At 41.7% G+C, this 17,181-nt stretch overlaps 1 protein-coding gene across 2 annotated transcripts in view; it reads right to left on the bottom strand.

Annotated features, from left to right (window-relative positions):
• MERTK (MER proto-oncogene, tyrosine kinase) overlaps nucleotides 1-17,181 on the bottom strand; it is a 95,993-nt gene that overhangs the window by 9,774 nt on the left and 69,038 nt on the right. For both annotated transcript variants that reach the window (XM_081313096.1, XM_081313095.1), the window contains exons 13-16: nucleotides 15,943-16,023; nucleotides 7,153-7,245; nucleotides 6,103-6,221; nucleotides 1,006-1,115 (exon numbers count right to left, since the gene is read on the bottom strand). In XM_081313096.1, coding sequence (XP_081169222.1) covers nucleotides 1,006-1,115; nucleotides 6,103-6,221; nucleotides 7,153-7,245; nucleotides 15,943-16,023 — 403 coding nt within the window. The remainder of the gene's footprint in view (nucleotides 1-1,005; nucleotides 1,116-6,102; nucleotides 6,222-7,152; nucleotides 7,246-15,942; nucleotides 16,024-17,181) is intronic.

The raw sequence follows: 17,181 nt of genomic DNA on the forward strand, positions 1-17,181 counted from the left end.
GCCCTTACTTTCGGGTAACTCAACAATGAAGTCCATGGCTATATCCTGCCATGGACGAGTAGGGTCGGCCACCCTCTGTAGGAGGCTCAAAGGTTCTCCCACCATAGGCTCTGTGGTAGCACAAACGTGGCATCGCCGTACATAGTCCTCCACCGTTTTTGTCATGTGTGGCCACCAAAATTGCCGACGTGCCAAATGCAGGGTCTTCAGAAACCCATAGTGTCCAGCTTGCTTGGTGTCGTGACACCGATACAGCACTCGTTCCCGTAAAGGGGCTGGTACATAAATGCGGGTCCCACGCCAAGCTAAGCCATCACGCATGACCACGAACTCTGGGTGGGCTTGTAGCCAGGTATCCCCCTGAAGGGCCTTCCTAAGGTCTTCACAGAACTCGTCCAGCGCCGCTAGAGCGGTGTCCCCCTCCTGACCTGGACCTTCGGTAGGCACAAGCGCTTGTACAACGTCCCCCCAGGAGAGGGGGGCACCCCTGAGGGCGAACAAGTCCGTGCTGGTATATTGACACATAAAGACCGAAAGAGTCCAGGGAAGGCAGTCCCATAATTGAGAAGTTCAATAGGAGGATCGAAGGGTAGGAAGTGAACATTTGGACCGTCACCCAGCTTACTGCCACTCGGTTGGGTGCTCCCAGGAGCAGACCACAACCCGTCCTCTCACGACGGGCTGCGAATCTGCTCCCGAGGGTGGTCCAAAATATACACCCTGGGTGGGGCATGTCCCATAGAGCTCCCACCTCTATGGGGCTGCCGATGTAGAGCCAAGCCACTCTCCCACTGTGGCTTGTACCCAGGTCCATCCCAGTCCAAAGGGGAAAAAGGAGGCAGATACAAAGTTGGCAAGTTGGTAATCCGCTGCCCGAACTGCTACAGCTACCGCTTCAGTTACAGTTATATTTCCTAGATTTTGTTTTCCACTTTAAGATTTACAGTTTCTGAATGAAGATCAATCTGAATTTCTGAGTAGAAAAGAGAACTCTAGAGAACTCACATGCAATTTCGGGCAGCCAGGTCCCTGTGGAGGAAATGTTTGCTACTGAGGTATTCCATTCCTAGAGCAATATGGATCATGAACTTCAATAAAATTTGCAGTGGAACATACTGGGAAGAGAATAAGATGCACATTTTTCTTAATATATGATACTGATTAATTATCATACTAAATAAATGAAAAAATAAACCACATATGATTTAAGATAAACAAAACAGGGTTGGCTAGAATACAAAGATAACTTATTTAACATACTACTACTAGAATGAGAGGCAGTGTATCCATGTTGGTTTAACCTGGAATACACATTCTTCTGTACAAATGGCATTAATAAATACATAACCTTTTCAGATAGAGGAGGATTAGGCTAAAATGCCTAAATGAATGTCAAAGCGATTTCATATCTAAATATGTTATGATTATAGTAGTTCATTGACTGATTGTATTATGACCAAGATAGTTGAAATGGTGGAGAAAAATAGGTAAAATCTTCTTTGAATTGCTTTCATTACATGGTGATTTCAAGAAAATATTTGTATCATTTTTCATGGCAAGAATTCAAAAGTATTCATTTTTCAGGAAGATTATTTTTTTTTTACTTCCCAGTCTGGCCTATAGTAGCTACGACGGCTTCCTAGTGAAACACTAACTGATCCTATTAACACTGGGTAAATCCTTGAAGACCTGGATGTTTCTTTGATTATTGGGTCTCGAGGTTGAGTGAGCTTGTCAATAAGATGCTATGCTAAGATTTGAGTTATTTCACTGTTTTTGTTTGGTTTTAATCCTATATGCAAAGTCCAAATTTAGAATAATAGAAATAGAATAGAATAATAACTTTTTTGTCACTTTAAATGTACACTAATTGGCATATATTAAAATGAAAGTTTGTTGCATTCAGCTCTCAAAGGGACACCACCTCCTATATACACTTCATAAATATGACAAAAATAAAGACAGAATTATGCATATACTCACACATATTATATGACACAGTCTAGTTCGGGTTATGTATACATGTGCATGGCGAGAAAAACGAATCTTGTGAGTTTACCAGATGGATGCCATAGAGAACAAAGCTATTACAGAATCAGGTAGTCCTGCTAGAAATACTTTGAATCCTCCTCTCAGGGGGAACAAAAGAAACAGACCAATATGTGTGGGGCCTCTAACAATGCTTTGAGTTCTAAGCACCTAGCGCTTATAAGCAGCATCCTGAATACCAGGGAGCGAGCTTATTTGTAGTTGTGAATTGGGTTGTTACATAAACTGATGTATTGATGACAGGGAGAGAAAAAGAGAGAGAAAAAAACAGGTTCTACCAACCCAAATGCCCAGCTAGGTGATGCTATCTAACTCAAGATGGCATATATAAACAAATTTTAAAGAAAAATGAAATACAATCAAGTCTAACTGATGAAATATTTATTTTAGTTGTATCAAAGTTTAAATGTTTTCTCATTATTAGTGAAAGGAAGTAAAGATTTTATGTCACAAAGCTGGTTTATTTTGGAAGATCTTCAAAATATTAGATAAATCTCATTGCCATATTGAAGAAATTTCATTTTAAAGTGAAGGTTCTTATTTATGGCAAGAATGAGACTCAATTCCCAATTTTGTAACTCTTGCCTTCCCTCTGAAATTACTTTGTCAAACTTTAGCATTAATCCACTGAATTATGGCCATATGATGTTTTTATTTCTTAAACGGACAGTAATCTGGATGTATTAGGTGTCATAACAGATAGCAGGATGTATCTGACCTTATGTTATCTTTAAAATTTTAAGTAGGATCAGATTATTTTAGTACTTTTGGACAGGAGTCTATCAGAACATCTTTAGATAGAAAATTAAAGAAAAATATTAGAAATTATGGTATTTTGTTATCAAAATTACACATGCCTTATAGTTACAAGTAGTCAAAATTGTGTTAAGAAATTGCCTCTTAGAAACAAGTCTCCAATTTTATTTTTTTAAAAATGTTAAAAGGCAGAAAATTTAGGCCTAAGCTTTTCTGAACAAATTTCTTTGCCATTGTCATATGCCAAGGAAAAGATTGCCCATAGATTTCCCTGCTTTAAGGGAAAATATGAGCATGTGCATTTTGATTAAGCATTTCTTGTATGATTAAAAAAATCTATTTTTCAATCAGTTCATAAATGATGCTGTTTTGAAAGATGTAATGGATGACAAAGTTGAAGGAATGTTGTCCAGTTTTCATTCGTTCACAGCAGCTCATAAAAAAAACCTCTCTTGAAAGAAATCCCAATTGTGTATGAAAATGTCATTTAATTTTCCCTTAATCTGCTTTTTAGGCAAGTTCACATGCTGAGGGTACATAATGTGTGGTCCTATTTTACACTATCTTTGTTTGAAGAACAAGTTAAAATGAAACAACTGTTTTTGTCATAAAGTACTCAAAAAGTATTGCTTTCCAAACAATTAAAATCTTTGTATGCTTTCTCTAGTGCAAGAACAATATCTGCTTCATGCCTGACAGTAAAAATTACCATAGACTTTTCAATTACAGGAAATGGTAATTATGTGAAAACTGGCATAGAAACCCTAACTAGATGATGATACTGTCAAGCTTTTGGGGGGTGGGGGGTGGGGAAATGCCAAGTTCCTTTCTGGCAAGAGGATTGTGGTTTTTAAAAGGCATGTACAGCATGATTCCAGTAAACACAACACAAAGGTCAGGAAAACAACAGTGCTTTTTGCTTGAAACAAGACAACCCCATGTTCAAAATGCCAGGCAAAATATTTAAATCATAACTATATCCAGAGGCTAATATTCACTTCCTTGCCAAGAAGATGGAGATTTGTGGCTGGAAAGCTCCACACAATATATGATACATAAAGCTTTGACTATTTTGAACCAGGACCAAGTAATTGTAATGGACTAATTATGATCTGTTCTAGGTAGGTTTCCATTCCTGCTAAATTGGGAGTATATAAACTGGTGTCTTTCAAGCTCCCATCAACTCTAGCAATAACTCTAGAATAACAAGCATGGCTAACCAAAAAACTTTATATTCCAACACATAGCATCCAAACCACAACACACCACACAGCCAACCACCATGCAAAAACTAACCCTATCATACACAAAAGGGGTGTCAGGCAGAATTCTTCAGCCTCTAGGAACAGCAATAGCCCACAAACCCACAGCCACACTCCGCCAGGAATTATCCAGAACCAAAGAAAAGATACAGAAGGATGAAAGAAACAATGTAATTTACAAAATCAACAAACATTATAGCAATTAAAAATCAGGATCCATGAACACTGGCTGGCAGTCCAATGCCACGATCCCAAATTCTTAATCTCTACCCACACTGACACCAAACAGCACCAGTTTGATTGGAGCAACACAAGAATTGTTGGCCATGCTACCACCCACCACGCTCATGAGTTCACTGAAGCCTGGCACTTCACAGCCAATTCCATCAACAGACACATTGACCTACAACCAGCTTACGAACCACTCAGAATTTAAATGAACTGCACAGCCAACCACGGATACCACCGACCCTCAACCAACCCACACAAGTCCCCCTCAACCAGCAATTCACCTCCCAATGACCCACATCTGATGTAACCTCCCCATCCTAAGACCCATCACAAGACTCACTGGTGATCCACACCTGACCCATCACAAGACCCACCACAAGTCCCTCACTTGACACCATCCTGGGTCTTGTCCTGACCCATCACAAGACCCATCACAAGACCCTGATGGGAACTTCACCTGACGTGACCTCACTATCACAAGACCTACTGACCACACACAGCCCTTATAAACAAGAACACTGACATCCCCTAAACTCTGCTGAAGATGTTACCTAGCCTGGTAATGAAACATTCAGAAACCCACCCACAAGCTTGGAGAAAGAACCTTCACCCTCATCCTATACCTGAGCTACAGATATTTGCCACTATTGCAAAGCTACAATTTTATCTGGATGGAGCAGTCTGGCCATAATTAAATATCCTCTGTTTGTGTCTCATTTAGGCCTCTGCATCATTTATATCACATTTCATAAATGTATAGGTAGAACATTGTGCTTATTCTGGGGATTCTGCCATCTCTCCGAGGAGGGGGGAGAGGATGGTTACTTAGATTGAAATAGGCGATCTTCAAACAACAGGGAAGGGGAGGGAGGACCAGAGATGGATCTGGATCGCATCTTCATTTACAACTGAAAAGGAAGAAGCAATAACAATAAAACCAAGGAGAGTTCCCTTTCCCACGGAAGGGCCTGACACCTAAGTAAATGATGGGAGCCTGACCAAATGGATGAGGAGAGGGGGCTGAAATGGGAATGCTTTATATAGGATTGAAATGTAACTTTGTTAGATTCCGTCTTGTATTGCCACAATCGATTCCATCCTAGTAAACGTTTTCCTTTTGGACTAAACTTGCATCCAAGAGTTCTTATTTCCTAAAATGTGGATTAAGGTGGGTCCTGACACTATCTTTATAAAATTGTAAAACTGCTACTGGTCAATAACAAGGTTCCCCCTAGCTGGGGGCTGAGGAGACATAGACTGATTTGTCACAAATAGGTAGGTGACATCTGGCTGCGCATCTCTTTCTATATAAGACGGATGAGGCGGTTTGTTCTTGAACCAGACATAATCTAGCAGAGAACTAGATTGGTTGAAATAAATTTAGAGTCTTCATCTTCCAATTAAATCTTGAGTCACCAGTTTGGTACTCTTAAATGCCGAAGTGCTTTGCAGCATATTAGCATCCTTTGGCACCTGTCAGGCTTTCTATCCCATTTTATTTGACTTTAAATATTCCTTTCAATTTTTATAAAAAGGTAAAGCAAAACTCTCAGCAACATCCTTAATTCCAAAAATGACTCTAAGCTTTACATTAAAGGATGTGAATCTACAACCCGTTACTTTGTTTGAAATCCCAGCAAAAAATATCAAAAGCAAGATAGAAAACATCCTAGAAGGCTAGAGAGAACATAAAAGAAGCTGGTGAGATTTGTTTAATAAATGGGCATTTTATGACTGATGATCAAAAGAACATTATGTGAAATCATGCATTAAGGAGATTTCACAATCAGTTCTTGTTGCTTACCTGGGAGCCTACTCCAAGCCTTAACCGAAGAAGAAAGCTATGCAAATCTCCATACTTCATAAACGGAAGAATTACCATGGGCTTTGGAACCTGCTGAGAACTTTGTTCTATGCACACACCTTAAAGAATAAAGAAAATGAATAAATAAAGAAAATGAATTCAGTTTTTTGTCTGTTATCTAATTTTATCTTTACTTGTAAAGCTTTTGAAAGATTTACTTTTTAAAGTTGCACATCTCTCAACAATTTTTTTATTGCAATTTAGGAGCCACCTGATTCCAGGCGAATTATACTTTAAAAATACAATAAACAATAAAAAGAAACAGATCATAAACATCCAGAAAACAAACGCTAAATAACAAAAAAGCATCCTACAAAGCATCCTCAACCTTTACCCAAAGGCCTGGAACAACAGCCAAGTTTTCAATGACTTTCTGAACATATCACAGTGAAGCCATATAGATCTCTGACTTATAACAACATCAAATAGAACAAGAATATTTACAAAAAATAAAAAGGAGCAACTATTTAAAATGATTTTTTACAAGATCAGCCTGTTTCAAATCCATTTGTTTCATTCATTAGGGCAGGCTAAAAAGTATAAACAGGGAACTGGTTCAGGAAGATATCACAATAAAGACAACAGAACACACAGTAATGTTCTAGTTGTGAGGGAAAAACAAAATAGCCATACAAAAGAGATTAAAGACCCATATGATTTATTTTGTTATTTCTTGTAGAAGATTAGGTTTATGATGTAGGTATCCAACTACCCTATCTAATATTGCTTATTTAGCAAATGTATTTAATGATATATTGTTTGTGACTGAAATAGTTTTGTTTAATTATCACAGTTACAAACAGCTGATCTTCTTTGATTCTAATTTTCTCCTGATTCATGCTTCAAATTATCTTGAGCCTACATTTTTTCCATATGTAATTGATATGCAGGAAAAGTGCTTAACATGAATTTAGGCAGTTATAATGACTTTCTGTTAGGCTGTGAATAAAACATTTTTACCCAAGAAGTACTGTTTTCTAGTTGACTCACCAAGAAGTTTGATGACATTTGGGTGATCAAAGTCTTTCATACAAGCTGCTTCTCTGAGGAACTCTTCAATCTCTCGTTGGGAAAAACTGTCCACTGAAAACATAATAGAATAAATAAAAATGTTTAGTAAGAAGTTAGCATTTTAAACATAGCACAATCTTTTGCATATTCAAAGAAAACTTTAGCTTGTCCTAAGCACTTGCTAACAGAACATGTATCTCATGTGATCAGATAAATAAATAGGTTATTGTGGTGAAAACTAAGACTGGCATTGTTGCCCATGATTTTAGTTAAACGTCAGTATAAAGGAATGCAGCATAACTAAATAAAAGTTGTTACTTTGATTGCATATCTGGAAGCAGGCTCTTTGAATATTTCAAGGCAAGTTTCTAGTTTTCACTAAAATTATGAGCAAACACCACAACTTCATTCCACGATTAAATTAGGGTAGGACTTATATTCTCAAGTATAAATTTCAATTTCAGAAATGAAAGATTATAGAATTGAATGCAAGATGGAATCTGAGTTTATTTTATAATCTGATAGTTTTCCTTATGTAGTCTCAGAGAAAAAAAACTGCTAGGGAATTTCTAATAAAAGATTGGCATGAATAGTATCATAATATACTATAGTCACTAGAGGGCACACACTCAAATGCATCTTGGTAGAGTTTTAGTTTTATTATATTTATATACCGCCCTTCTCCCGAAGGACTCAGGGCGGTGAACAGGGCACATATAAAAAATACAAAATACAAAAATTTAAAAAGAATTAAATAGTAGCCCAGCTAAAGCAATCAATAACAATATAAAAATCCCCATTAAAACCCCAACATATCCCCCATCAGGCCAGGCCGGCTTGTTCAAATAGATGGGTCTTCAGACCGCGTCGGAAGGAGCGAAGGTCAGGTGCCATCCGGAGCTCGACCGGCAGCTGATTCCATAAAGCTGGAGCGCCCACAGAGAAGGCCCTCCCCCTGGGGGCCACCAGCCGACACTCTCTGACCAGAGGCACCCTGAGGAGGCCCTCTCTGTGGGAACGCACAGGGCGGAGGGAAGTTGACGCCGGCAGCAGGTGGTCCCCGAGGTACTCCGGACCCATGCCATGTAGGGCCTTAAAGACCATTACCAGAACCTTGAATCTCACCCGGAAGACAACTGGTAACCAATGCAGCTCGCGGAGCAAAGGTGTAACATGGGAGTACTGGGAGACTCCCAAGACAACTCTCGTGGCTGCTTTCTGTACCAGCTGGAGCCTCCGAGTGGTCTTCAAGGGAAGCCCCATGTAGAGAGCATTGCAGTAATCCAGACGAGAGGTCACGAGCGCATGAGTGACCGTACACAGGGCATCCCGGTCCAGATAGGGCCGCAACTGGCGCACCAGGCGAACCTGGGTGAAAGCCCCCCTAGTCACGGCCACTATATGGTCTTCCAGAGTAAGTCGTGAATCTAGGAGGACTCCCAAGTTGCGAGCCCTATCCACGGGGGGTAAGGACTCACCCCCCATAAGAAGAGATGGAATATTTTGAATGACCCGGGATGCCGGAATGCACAGCCACTCAGTCTTGTCAGGGTTGAGTTGAAGTCTGTTCCTCCCCATCCAGGCCCGAACCGCCTCCAGGCAACGGGACATCACATCGAGGGCATCACTGGGGTGGTTTGGGGTTGAAATGAAAAGTTGGGTATCATCGGCATATTGATGATACCCAACTCCAAAACCACGAATGATCTCACCCAGCGGTTTCATGTAGATGTTGAACAGGAGAGGCGAGAGGACCGACCCCTGAGGAACTCCACAAGCGAGAGTCCTAGGGGTCGACCTCTGTCCTCCTGCCAACACCGACTGCAAGCGTCCCAGGAGATAGGAGGAGAACCACTGAAGAACTGTGCCTCCCACTCCCAATCCCCTGAGACGCCGCAGCAGGATACCATGGTCGATGGTATCGAAAGCCGCCGAGAGGTCTAATAGGACAAGGACAGAGGAATGTCCTCTGTCCCGGGCCCTCCAGAGATCATTCACCAGAGCGACCAATGCCGTCTCCATGCTGTACCCGGGCCTGAAACCCGATTGGAACGGGTCTAGATAATCCGCTTCATCCAGGACCAGGGGAAGCTGATGCGCCACCACACTCTCAACAACCTTCGCAAGAAAGCAAAGGTTGGAGACCGGACGAAAGTTGTTCAAAACAGCTGGGTCCAGAGCAGGCTTCTTGAGGAGAGGTCTCACCACCGCCTCCTTCAAGATGGCGGGGAAATTACCCTCACTCAAGGAAGCAGATATAACTGCCTGGAACCAGCCTCGTGTCCTCTCCCGGGCTGCATAAACCAGCCAAGAAGGGCACGGGTCCAATAAACATGTGGTGGAGCTCAGCCTCCCCATAATCCTGTCCACTTCCTCAGGGGTTACAGAATCAAACTCCTCCCAGATAACATCGACAAGACCGCCCGTGTCCTGCTCGTCAGACTCTGCCCAGTTGGAGTCCAGACCGGTCCGAATCCGAGCGATTTTATCCAGCAGATGTTGTCCAAACTCCTCGGCACAACCCTGCAAGGGTTCCTCCCTCACCTCCTGATTAAGGAGGGAGCGGGTCACCCTAAACAGGGTGGCCGGGCGATTATCTGCAGACGCGATGATGGCAGAGAAGTAATTACACCTCGCCGTCCTCATTGCTGCGAGATAAGACCTAATAAAGGTTCTTAGTCGCAACCGGTCGGATTCAGATCGGCTGGACCTCCAACAGCTCTCTAGGCCCCGTTTCCAACGCTTCATCTCCCGGAGCTCCGAGGAGAACCATGGAGCTCGTTGGGATCTCCACCGGGTCAGGGGCCGCAAGGGTACAACTCGGTCAAGTGCCTCAGTGGCCGCCCTTTCCCAGGCTTCCACTAGGGCATCCGCCGAGTTGTGAGCAACGGAGGCAGGTGGGGACCCCAGCACCGCCTGGAATCTATCAGGATCCATTAAGCGTCTGGGGTGGTACCATCTAATTGGCTCCGTACCCCCACGGTGGGGGGTGGCAAAACGGAAGACCAGCTGCAGGAGGTGATGATCGGTCCATGACAGGGGCATAACAGTTGGAGAGCCCCCATCAAGATCATCAAACCACCGTCCAGATAAGAAAAGCAAGTCAAGAGTGTGGCCTCCCTCATGAGTCGGTCCAAGAATTACTTGCGTCAGGTCCATGGCCCTCATGGAAGCCATGAACTCCCGAGCTAACTCAGATGATCCACCTAGGGATGGTAGATTGAAGTCACCCAAAACTATAAGTTTGGGGAACTCAATCACCAACCCAGAGAGGACATCGAGTAGCTCAGGCAGGGCTGCCGCTGCACGACTAGGCGAAAGGTACACCAGCAGCAAGCCCAACTGTGCCCCAGGACCACATCTCAAAAAGAGAGACTCACACCCGACTATCTGGGGAACGGTGGTCTACCGCGGACATAAGGTCTCCCTGATAACTACCGCCACTCCCCCGCCCCTACCTTGAGCCCGAGGCCGGTGTAGCACCCGGAAACCTGGTGGGCAAAGATCAACCAAAGGAACACCACCCTCTGGGCCCAACCAAGTCTCCGTGATGCAAGCCAGGTCCGCATGCTCACCCTCAACTAGATCCCGGACAAGGGGAGCCTTATTAACAATGGACCTGGCATTCAGGTACACCAGCCGGAGCTCAGGAGGCTCCACATCCTCGCTCCCGGGACCTCGGGGAAGAAACAGAGGGTCGGAGCGCCTCACCGCTTGTAAGTAGCGGAGATGACCCCCCCCGGTATTGATGCGGCCCTCTGTTCATACACCTGCTGCCATTCCCCAACATCGTGGGAATCGGTAGTCCCACGACCCGCTCCCGAGCCCCGGAGGCAACCACACCCCACTCTCCCCCCACGCGATCAGTCCTGGACCTGGCCTGAGCAATGGTTGATGGACCACCCCCCATAGCCGAACAACCATAACCCACTCCCACCCCCCTCCCTAACCCCACAAAAAATTTTACTAAAAAATTAACCAGGGGCCTCTTATTAGATTTATACTGGAGGCCCCTGCCCCTGCCCAGCCATCTCTCAGGGTCCCAATAATCGGGCCCTTCATCGAGGTTGGAGGTGGTAAAAAAGGTGGGTCGCACCCAGGAGAGGGGGGCACCCCTGAGGGCGAACAAATTCGTGCTAGTATAACGAAAGTGCATAAAAGTCCGGGAGAATCCAGGAGAGGCAGTCCCATAATAATAATTCAATAGGAGGGTCAAGTCAGAGGTGAGTGAGTATCTGGACCATCACCCAGCTTCACTGCCACTCAGCTGGGTGAACCCCAGAAACAGGCCACCCCCCATCCTCTCACGACGGGTTGCAACTGTTCCCGGGGGTGGTCCAGAATATGCACTCTGGGTAGGGCATACCCCATAGAGCTCCCACCTCTATGGGGTTGCAGGTGTAAGTCAAGACCTTGCAGTTCTATTGTAGAGAAACAATAAATATCTTTGATTGACTTCCTTTTCTGATGAGTTGTCTGTATCTTCTCCCACAATGAACACAATCTATTCTGTGATTTCTGTCATATTTAGGAGGTACAGCAGAAATTTCAGCACACCTGAAACAATTCTATTGGAGCTCCTGAAGGAGACAATGGAGTCAGCAAATAGAAATCACAATATAACACTTTAATTTTGTTTAGAATAGAAAGCAGAATAAAGAATAACAGAGTTGAAAGAGTCAGGGTCTTCTAGTCCAGGGCTTTTCAATTGGTGGTACGCGTACCACTGGTGGTACACGAGCACCTGGCTGGTGGTATGCAGCGTCTTCTTCCCCCCCACTTCCCTCTGTGCTCTGCTCCTTCCCAGCTCACTTGCTGCTGGAAAACATGGTGCTTGGCGGCGGCCTGCAGGAACCCTACCGAGGGCACGCAAAGAGCGCAGGCACAGAGTGAGGCCCCACCCTCCCCAGGAACTCATTGATTGATCTGTTCTTGTGCGGGATCTGTGGCGTCCTTCAGCAGCTTCCTGTTTGTGTTATCTTCAATGAAGTATTATCCAAGCATTCCATGAAGCCTTCTTTGCTCGAGAGACATTTTACCACAAAACATAAAAAGAACACTGAAAAGCCAGTAGCATTTTTTGTGAAGAAGAGAGATGAATTTATAAAATGCCGTGCTGCTTTTGTGAAGTCCACTACCATCTCCAAAAAATGTCTGGAAGCATCTTACCAATTGTCCTTGATAGCAGCTAAATGAAATAATCCTCACATAATTGTGGAAGAAGTCGTGATTCCCTCTGCCATTGCAATTTCCTCAGTTCGGTTTGATGGAAAAATGACTGCTGCTATTCTGATAACACCGTCCAAAGACGAATACAAGATATGGCCACGGATGTTATTCAACAAGTGGTGAAAAAAATCACAGCAGCAGAAAAATTTGCATTTCAATTGGATGAAAGCACTGACATCGCTGGTGAGACGCAATTAATTGTCTTTGTGCATGTTCCTGATTCGGACAATATACTGGAACACGTATTATTTTGCCACCCACTGCCTGGCAGAATGACTGGGGAAGAAATATTCACAATAATTGACAATATTCACAATAATAATTTTTTTCAGTGAATATGGAATATTATGGACCTGGTGTGTACGAATTTGTTCTGATGGTGCAGCAGCTCTTACAGGAAGAGCTTCAGGGGCGATAGCATGAGCTAAGACAAGAAACAGCTCCACTGTTTCAAATCATTGCATCTTGCATAGACATGCACTTGCTGCTAAACGGATGAGCCCAGTGTTACATGAGACTTTGGCAGATACTGCAAAAATAATAAATTTCATCAAAAGCCGGCCATTGAATGGACATTTATTCCGACAATTATGTAAGGATTTGGATTCTGAGCAGAGCACTCTTCTCTTTCATACAGAAGTACGTTGATTGTCAAGAGGTGAAACATTATCAAGATTATTCGAGCTACGAGATGAAACGCACCTGGTCCTGACAAATGTTTCATCACCCCTAGCAGAAAAGTTTGAAAATGTCTTTGGGGTATCCTGCCTTGCGTAGTTGGCTGACATATTTAAAAAGCTAAATTAACTTAATTGGTTGCTGCAGGGCCACGGTCATAATGTGTTTGTTATGGAAGACAAAGTTTGTGCCTTCCACAAAAAAATCTTCCTGTGGATAGGACAAGTAGAAAAAAGGAATATTGCCTCATTTCCCAAAGTGTCAGAGTTTATTGAACTAAATTCTATTGTTGACACTGAGGGCACTGAAAGAGCCATCAAAATCATTTGGAAAAACTGCACACAGAGTTTGTGTTGTATTTTCCATTCGTGTCAACAGGATGCGATACTAGAATTTGCTGGGTTGCATCACCCTTCATCATGTATCAGGTTGAGAAATATAACTTTTCGTCTCCAGAGCAAGAGGCACTTCTGGAATTGACATCAAACCGCAGTTTGAAGGAACTTTTCAATGAAAAAACACTGACTGAGTTCTGGAGCCAAGCTGCAAAACTATACCAGGAAGTGGGGGGGGGGGGGAAAGGCTATCACAGCCTTACTGCCATTTTCTTCCTCAACATGTATCTTATAGAGAATACTGGTATACAGATTTCTAAACTGTCAACTTATCAATCAACATTTGTTCCAGCATTCCTCCTTGACTCTAACCGTTTATACACTTCATTCCAAATTTCATAATAGTCTGTTTCGGTTTTATTTTTAAGCTCTAATGTTAACCTATCCATTTCAGCGCAGGATAGGATTTTATTTATTACTTCTTGTTCGGTAGGGGTTTCTTTTCGCTTCCATTTCTGAGCATAGGCTAGTCTTGCTGCAGTTAGAATGTGCAGTACTAAGTATAAAGATCCTTTACTGAGTTTATCCTTGGTAATCCCGAATAAAAAAGTTTCTGGTTTTAATTCGATTTTTTGTGATAATATCTCTTCCAGCCAATTTTTTATCAGATGCCAAAATTCTTGAGCTTTTGGGCATTCCCGCCACATGTGGTAGTAGGTCCCTGGTAATTTTCTGCATTTCCAACATATCGATGACGGTTTTTTGTCCATTTTTGCTAGTCTTGTGGGGGGAAGATGCCACCTGTAAAAATCTTATATAGATTTTCTTTATAAGTGGTGGGCTAATGTTAGCCTTCTGTTCCAGTCCCATAATAATTTCCAATTATCTAAATCGATACTATAGCCAAAATTTTTGCTCCAAATTAGCAGTGTCTTTTACTTGTTCTTCTAGCATGTCTTGTTCTAGTAGATATTGATATATCTTTTTTATCGTTTTATCTTCTGTTCCTAATAGGATTTTATCTAATTCTGTGTGTTCTAATTTTACCCCGGATTCTTTTTTATCTTTTCTGTATCGTGATTGTATTTGCAGATATGCCCACCATTCCAGCTCTATGCCATCTTCTAATAATTTTTTCCTTGTTTTCAACTTACCACTCTCATCTAGAATGTCTTTATATGTAATTACCTTTCCTAAGTTCATAAATTTTGGCTCCATAAATATCTCCAATGTCAATATCCAATTGGGAATTTTTATGTAGTTAATTTTTTTTAATTTTAGTCCACACATCTAATAGTGCCCGTCTAATATAGTGTTTCTGAAAATACTGGTGTGCCTTGTGTTTCCCGTCCCACAGTATTGCATGCCACCCTATCTGCATGTCGTGGCCTTCTAATGCTAACAATCTCCTATTCCTTAGGTGTATTCATTCCTTTATCCTTTATGTTGCCACCTGACAGTATTTTTCCCAATTTGGAATGCCGAATCCTCCTCTTTCCTTTGCGTCTTGTAATAATTTTGATTTAATTCTCAGTTTTCTCCCTTGCCAAATAAATTTGGATATAATTTTGTTTAAATTTTCAAAGAAGTCTTTGCTTAATTTAATCGATATGCATTGGAATAGAAAAAGTAGTTTAGGGAGTACATTCATCTTAATTGTCGTGATTCTCCCCATAAAGGAGAGCTGCAAGTTTTTCCATCTATCTAAATCCACTGTAATTTGATCTATTATTTTATCGTAGTTTTCTCTTTTAAGTGTGATGCATCTTGCCATCAGTTGAATCCCCAAGTACCTTACTGTTTTAGTTATTTGAATGTTAATTTTTTCTGCTAACTCATTTTCTTGTGATTTGGTCATGTTCTTAACTAGCATTTTAGTTTTTTCTTTGTTAATCTTCAACCCTGCTACATCTCCATAGTTTTCGAAAACCTGTAATAGTCTTGTTCCAGACTCTAGGGGCTCTTCCAAAATAAAGACTAAATCATCTGTATAGGCCTGTAATTTAAATATCTGTTCCTTAGTTTCTAAGCCTTTAATCAATTTATCTTTTCGGATTGTTCTTGTTAAAACTTCTAAAGAGAGTACAAATAATAATGATGATAGTGGGCAACCTTTATTTTACAATCTCTTTCATCCCCCTAAGATTACATGATACATTCCAGGTTACATGATATTATTATTTAGTTTGCTAAGAGAAATTGAACATATATTTTTACCTTCTCTGTGCCTTTTGAAAAAAAATTCATCAAAACAGAGATAAGCCCTTTAATAAACACTTCTAGCAGATTTGTGGTTATTTTTAAAATTACTTGATAAAATGAAAAGTAGTACATACCTTTTAAAAATAGATAACTGAGTAATAGACAATCTTCTGTCTTTTCATAGATTTTCTGGATTCTTAATTGGAAAAGATTTTTTTCTTTTTTAGAGGAGCTCTACAACAGTGTGTGATTATATTTTTAAATGCTCCTGAATGTTTCTTAAACACAAAAAACTTTAAATCTGTAGAGACCAAGTAACACTTACATTTCATTGTTTTCACAGCAACTTTTTGAGTGGTTCCATCAGGATTACTGAGACTCCCTTCCATGACTGATCCAAATTCCCCTGAATGGAGAAATAATACTATGTTTGTCTCCATACACACAAAATCCCATTATGAAATTTAGTTAGTAAGACTGAGAAGATTCTTCAGGCCAACAAAGCTTAATGGGGATAAGCTCAGCTGCTTCATGAAGCATACTTGCCTCATCTTATCAAGCTATCCCAAATTTACTAAGATTACATATATTCACAGAAAAACAAAGGTAAAATCTGCATTGGAACATTGGCAGAAAGGACATAAATGAGCTTAATCTCTACCATGCCCATTAATTTTCTTTTACAAACTCAGACTGTTCCCTCTGCCTCCCCCTCCCTTTGGATTTTGTTAGATCGCAGGTCACAGGAAGAACGATGGTAGCCCGGGTTTGTGTAGCAGACCTTTATTTAGCTTGGTGGTGTTTCAGCTTGAGGAAAGGGTTTACCTGGCTTGTTTATATACCTGCCCAGGTGAATGCCAGCCAAACCTGGGCTTCCCGCCACTGCAGGTAACCAATCACTTTAAACCTTGGCTTCCCGCCGGTACGGTTATAGCCTGGAGCTGTCAAACCTGTTTGAAGCAGGCTTTCCCGCCAATTGCGGTTATAGACTGGAGCTGTCCAGCTCCGAGCCTCCTGCTGTGCTGACAGCTTGTGTATGCTAGCTGCATACACTACAGATTTACTTCCCACTTCAGAACCCAATTGGGGATAAAATTAAAATGTGTCAGGGATAGTATTTGTACTAAAAAAGTGATTGGAACAGAACAACAGAAATTTCTCCTGGAAGAGGACAAAAAAAAGGTTCACAGAATAGGCCAGTGCAAAGGACTACAATTATGACATTTTGAGAATGTATTAAATGGACAAAGTATTTAATTTAAATTTCAATACTGGGCATGCATTGGAAACTGTTAAAGGGTCGATCCGGTGGGACACATATTTTAACCTGTATTACTGACAATACTGCTGGATGTTGCATATCAGCAGAACTTATGTAAAAATGATTTGGAGAGGGGTATGGATAGAAGAATGAGTCTGATGGAAGTTTGGAGTCCTAACTGAAGACAAACCTCTAACTATCAGAATAACTGGGTTAATGACATTTCAATATTTATTACCTAGAAATGAAAAGGTTAGTACTGTACAATACTTTGTACAACGTAAGTTATAAAGAGTCATGGAG

This window comes from Vipera berus (assembly GCF_964194415.1).
Source record: "Vipera berus genome assembly, chromosome: 1".
Taxonomy (NCBI): Eukaryota; Metazoa; Chordata; class Lepidosauria; order Squamata; family Viperidae; genus Vipera; species Vipera berus.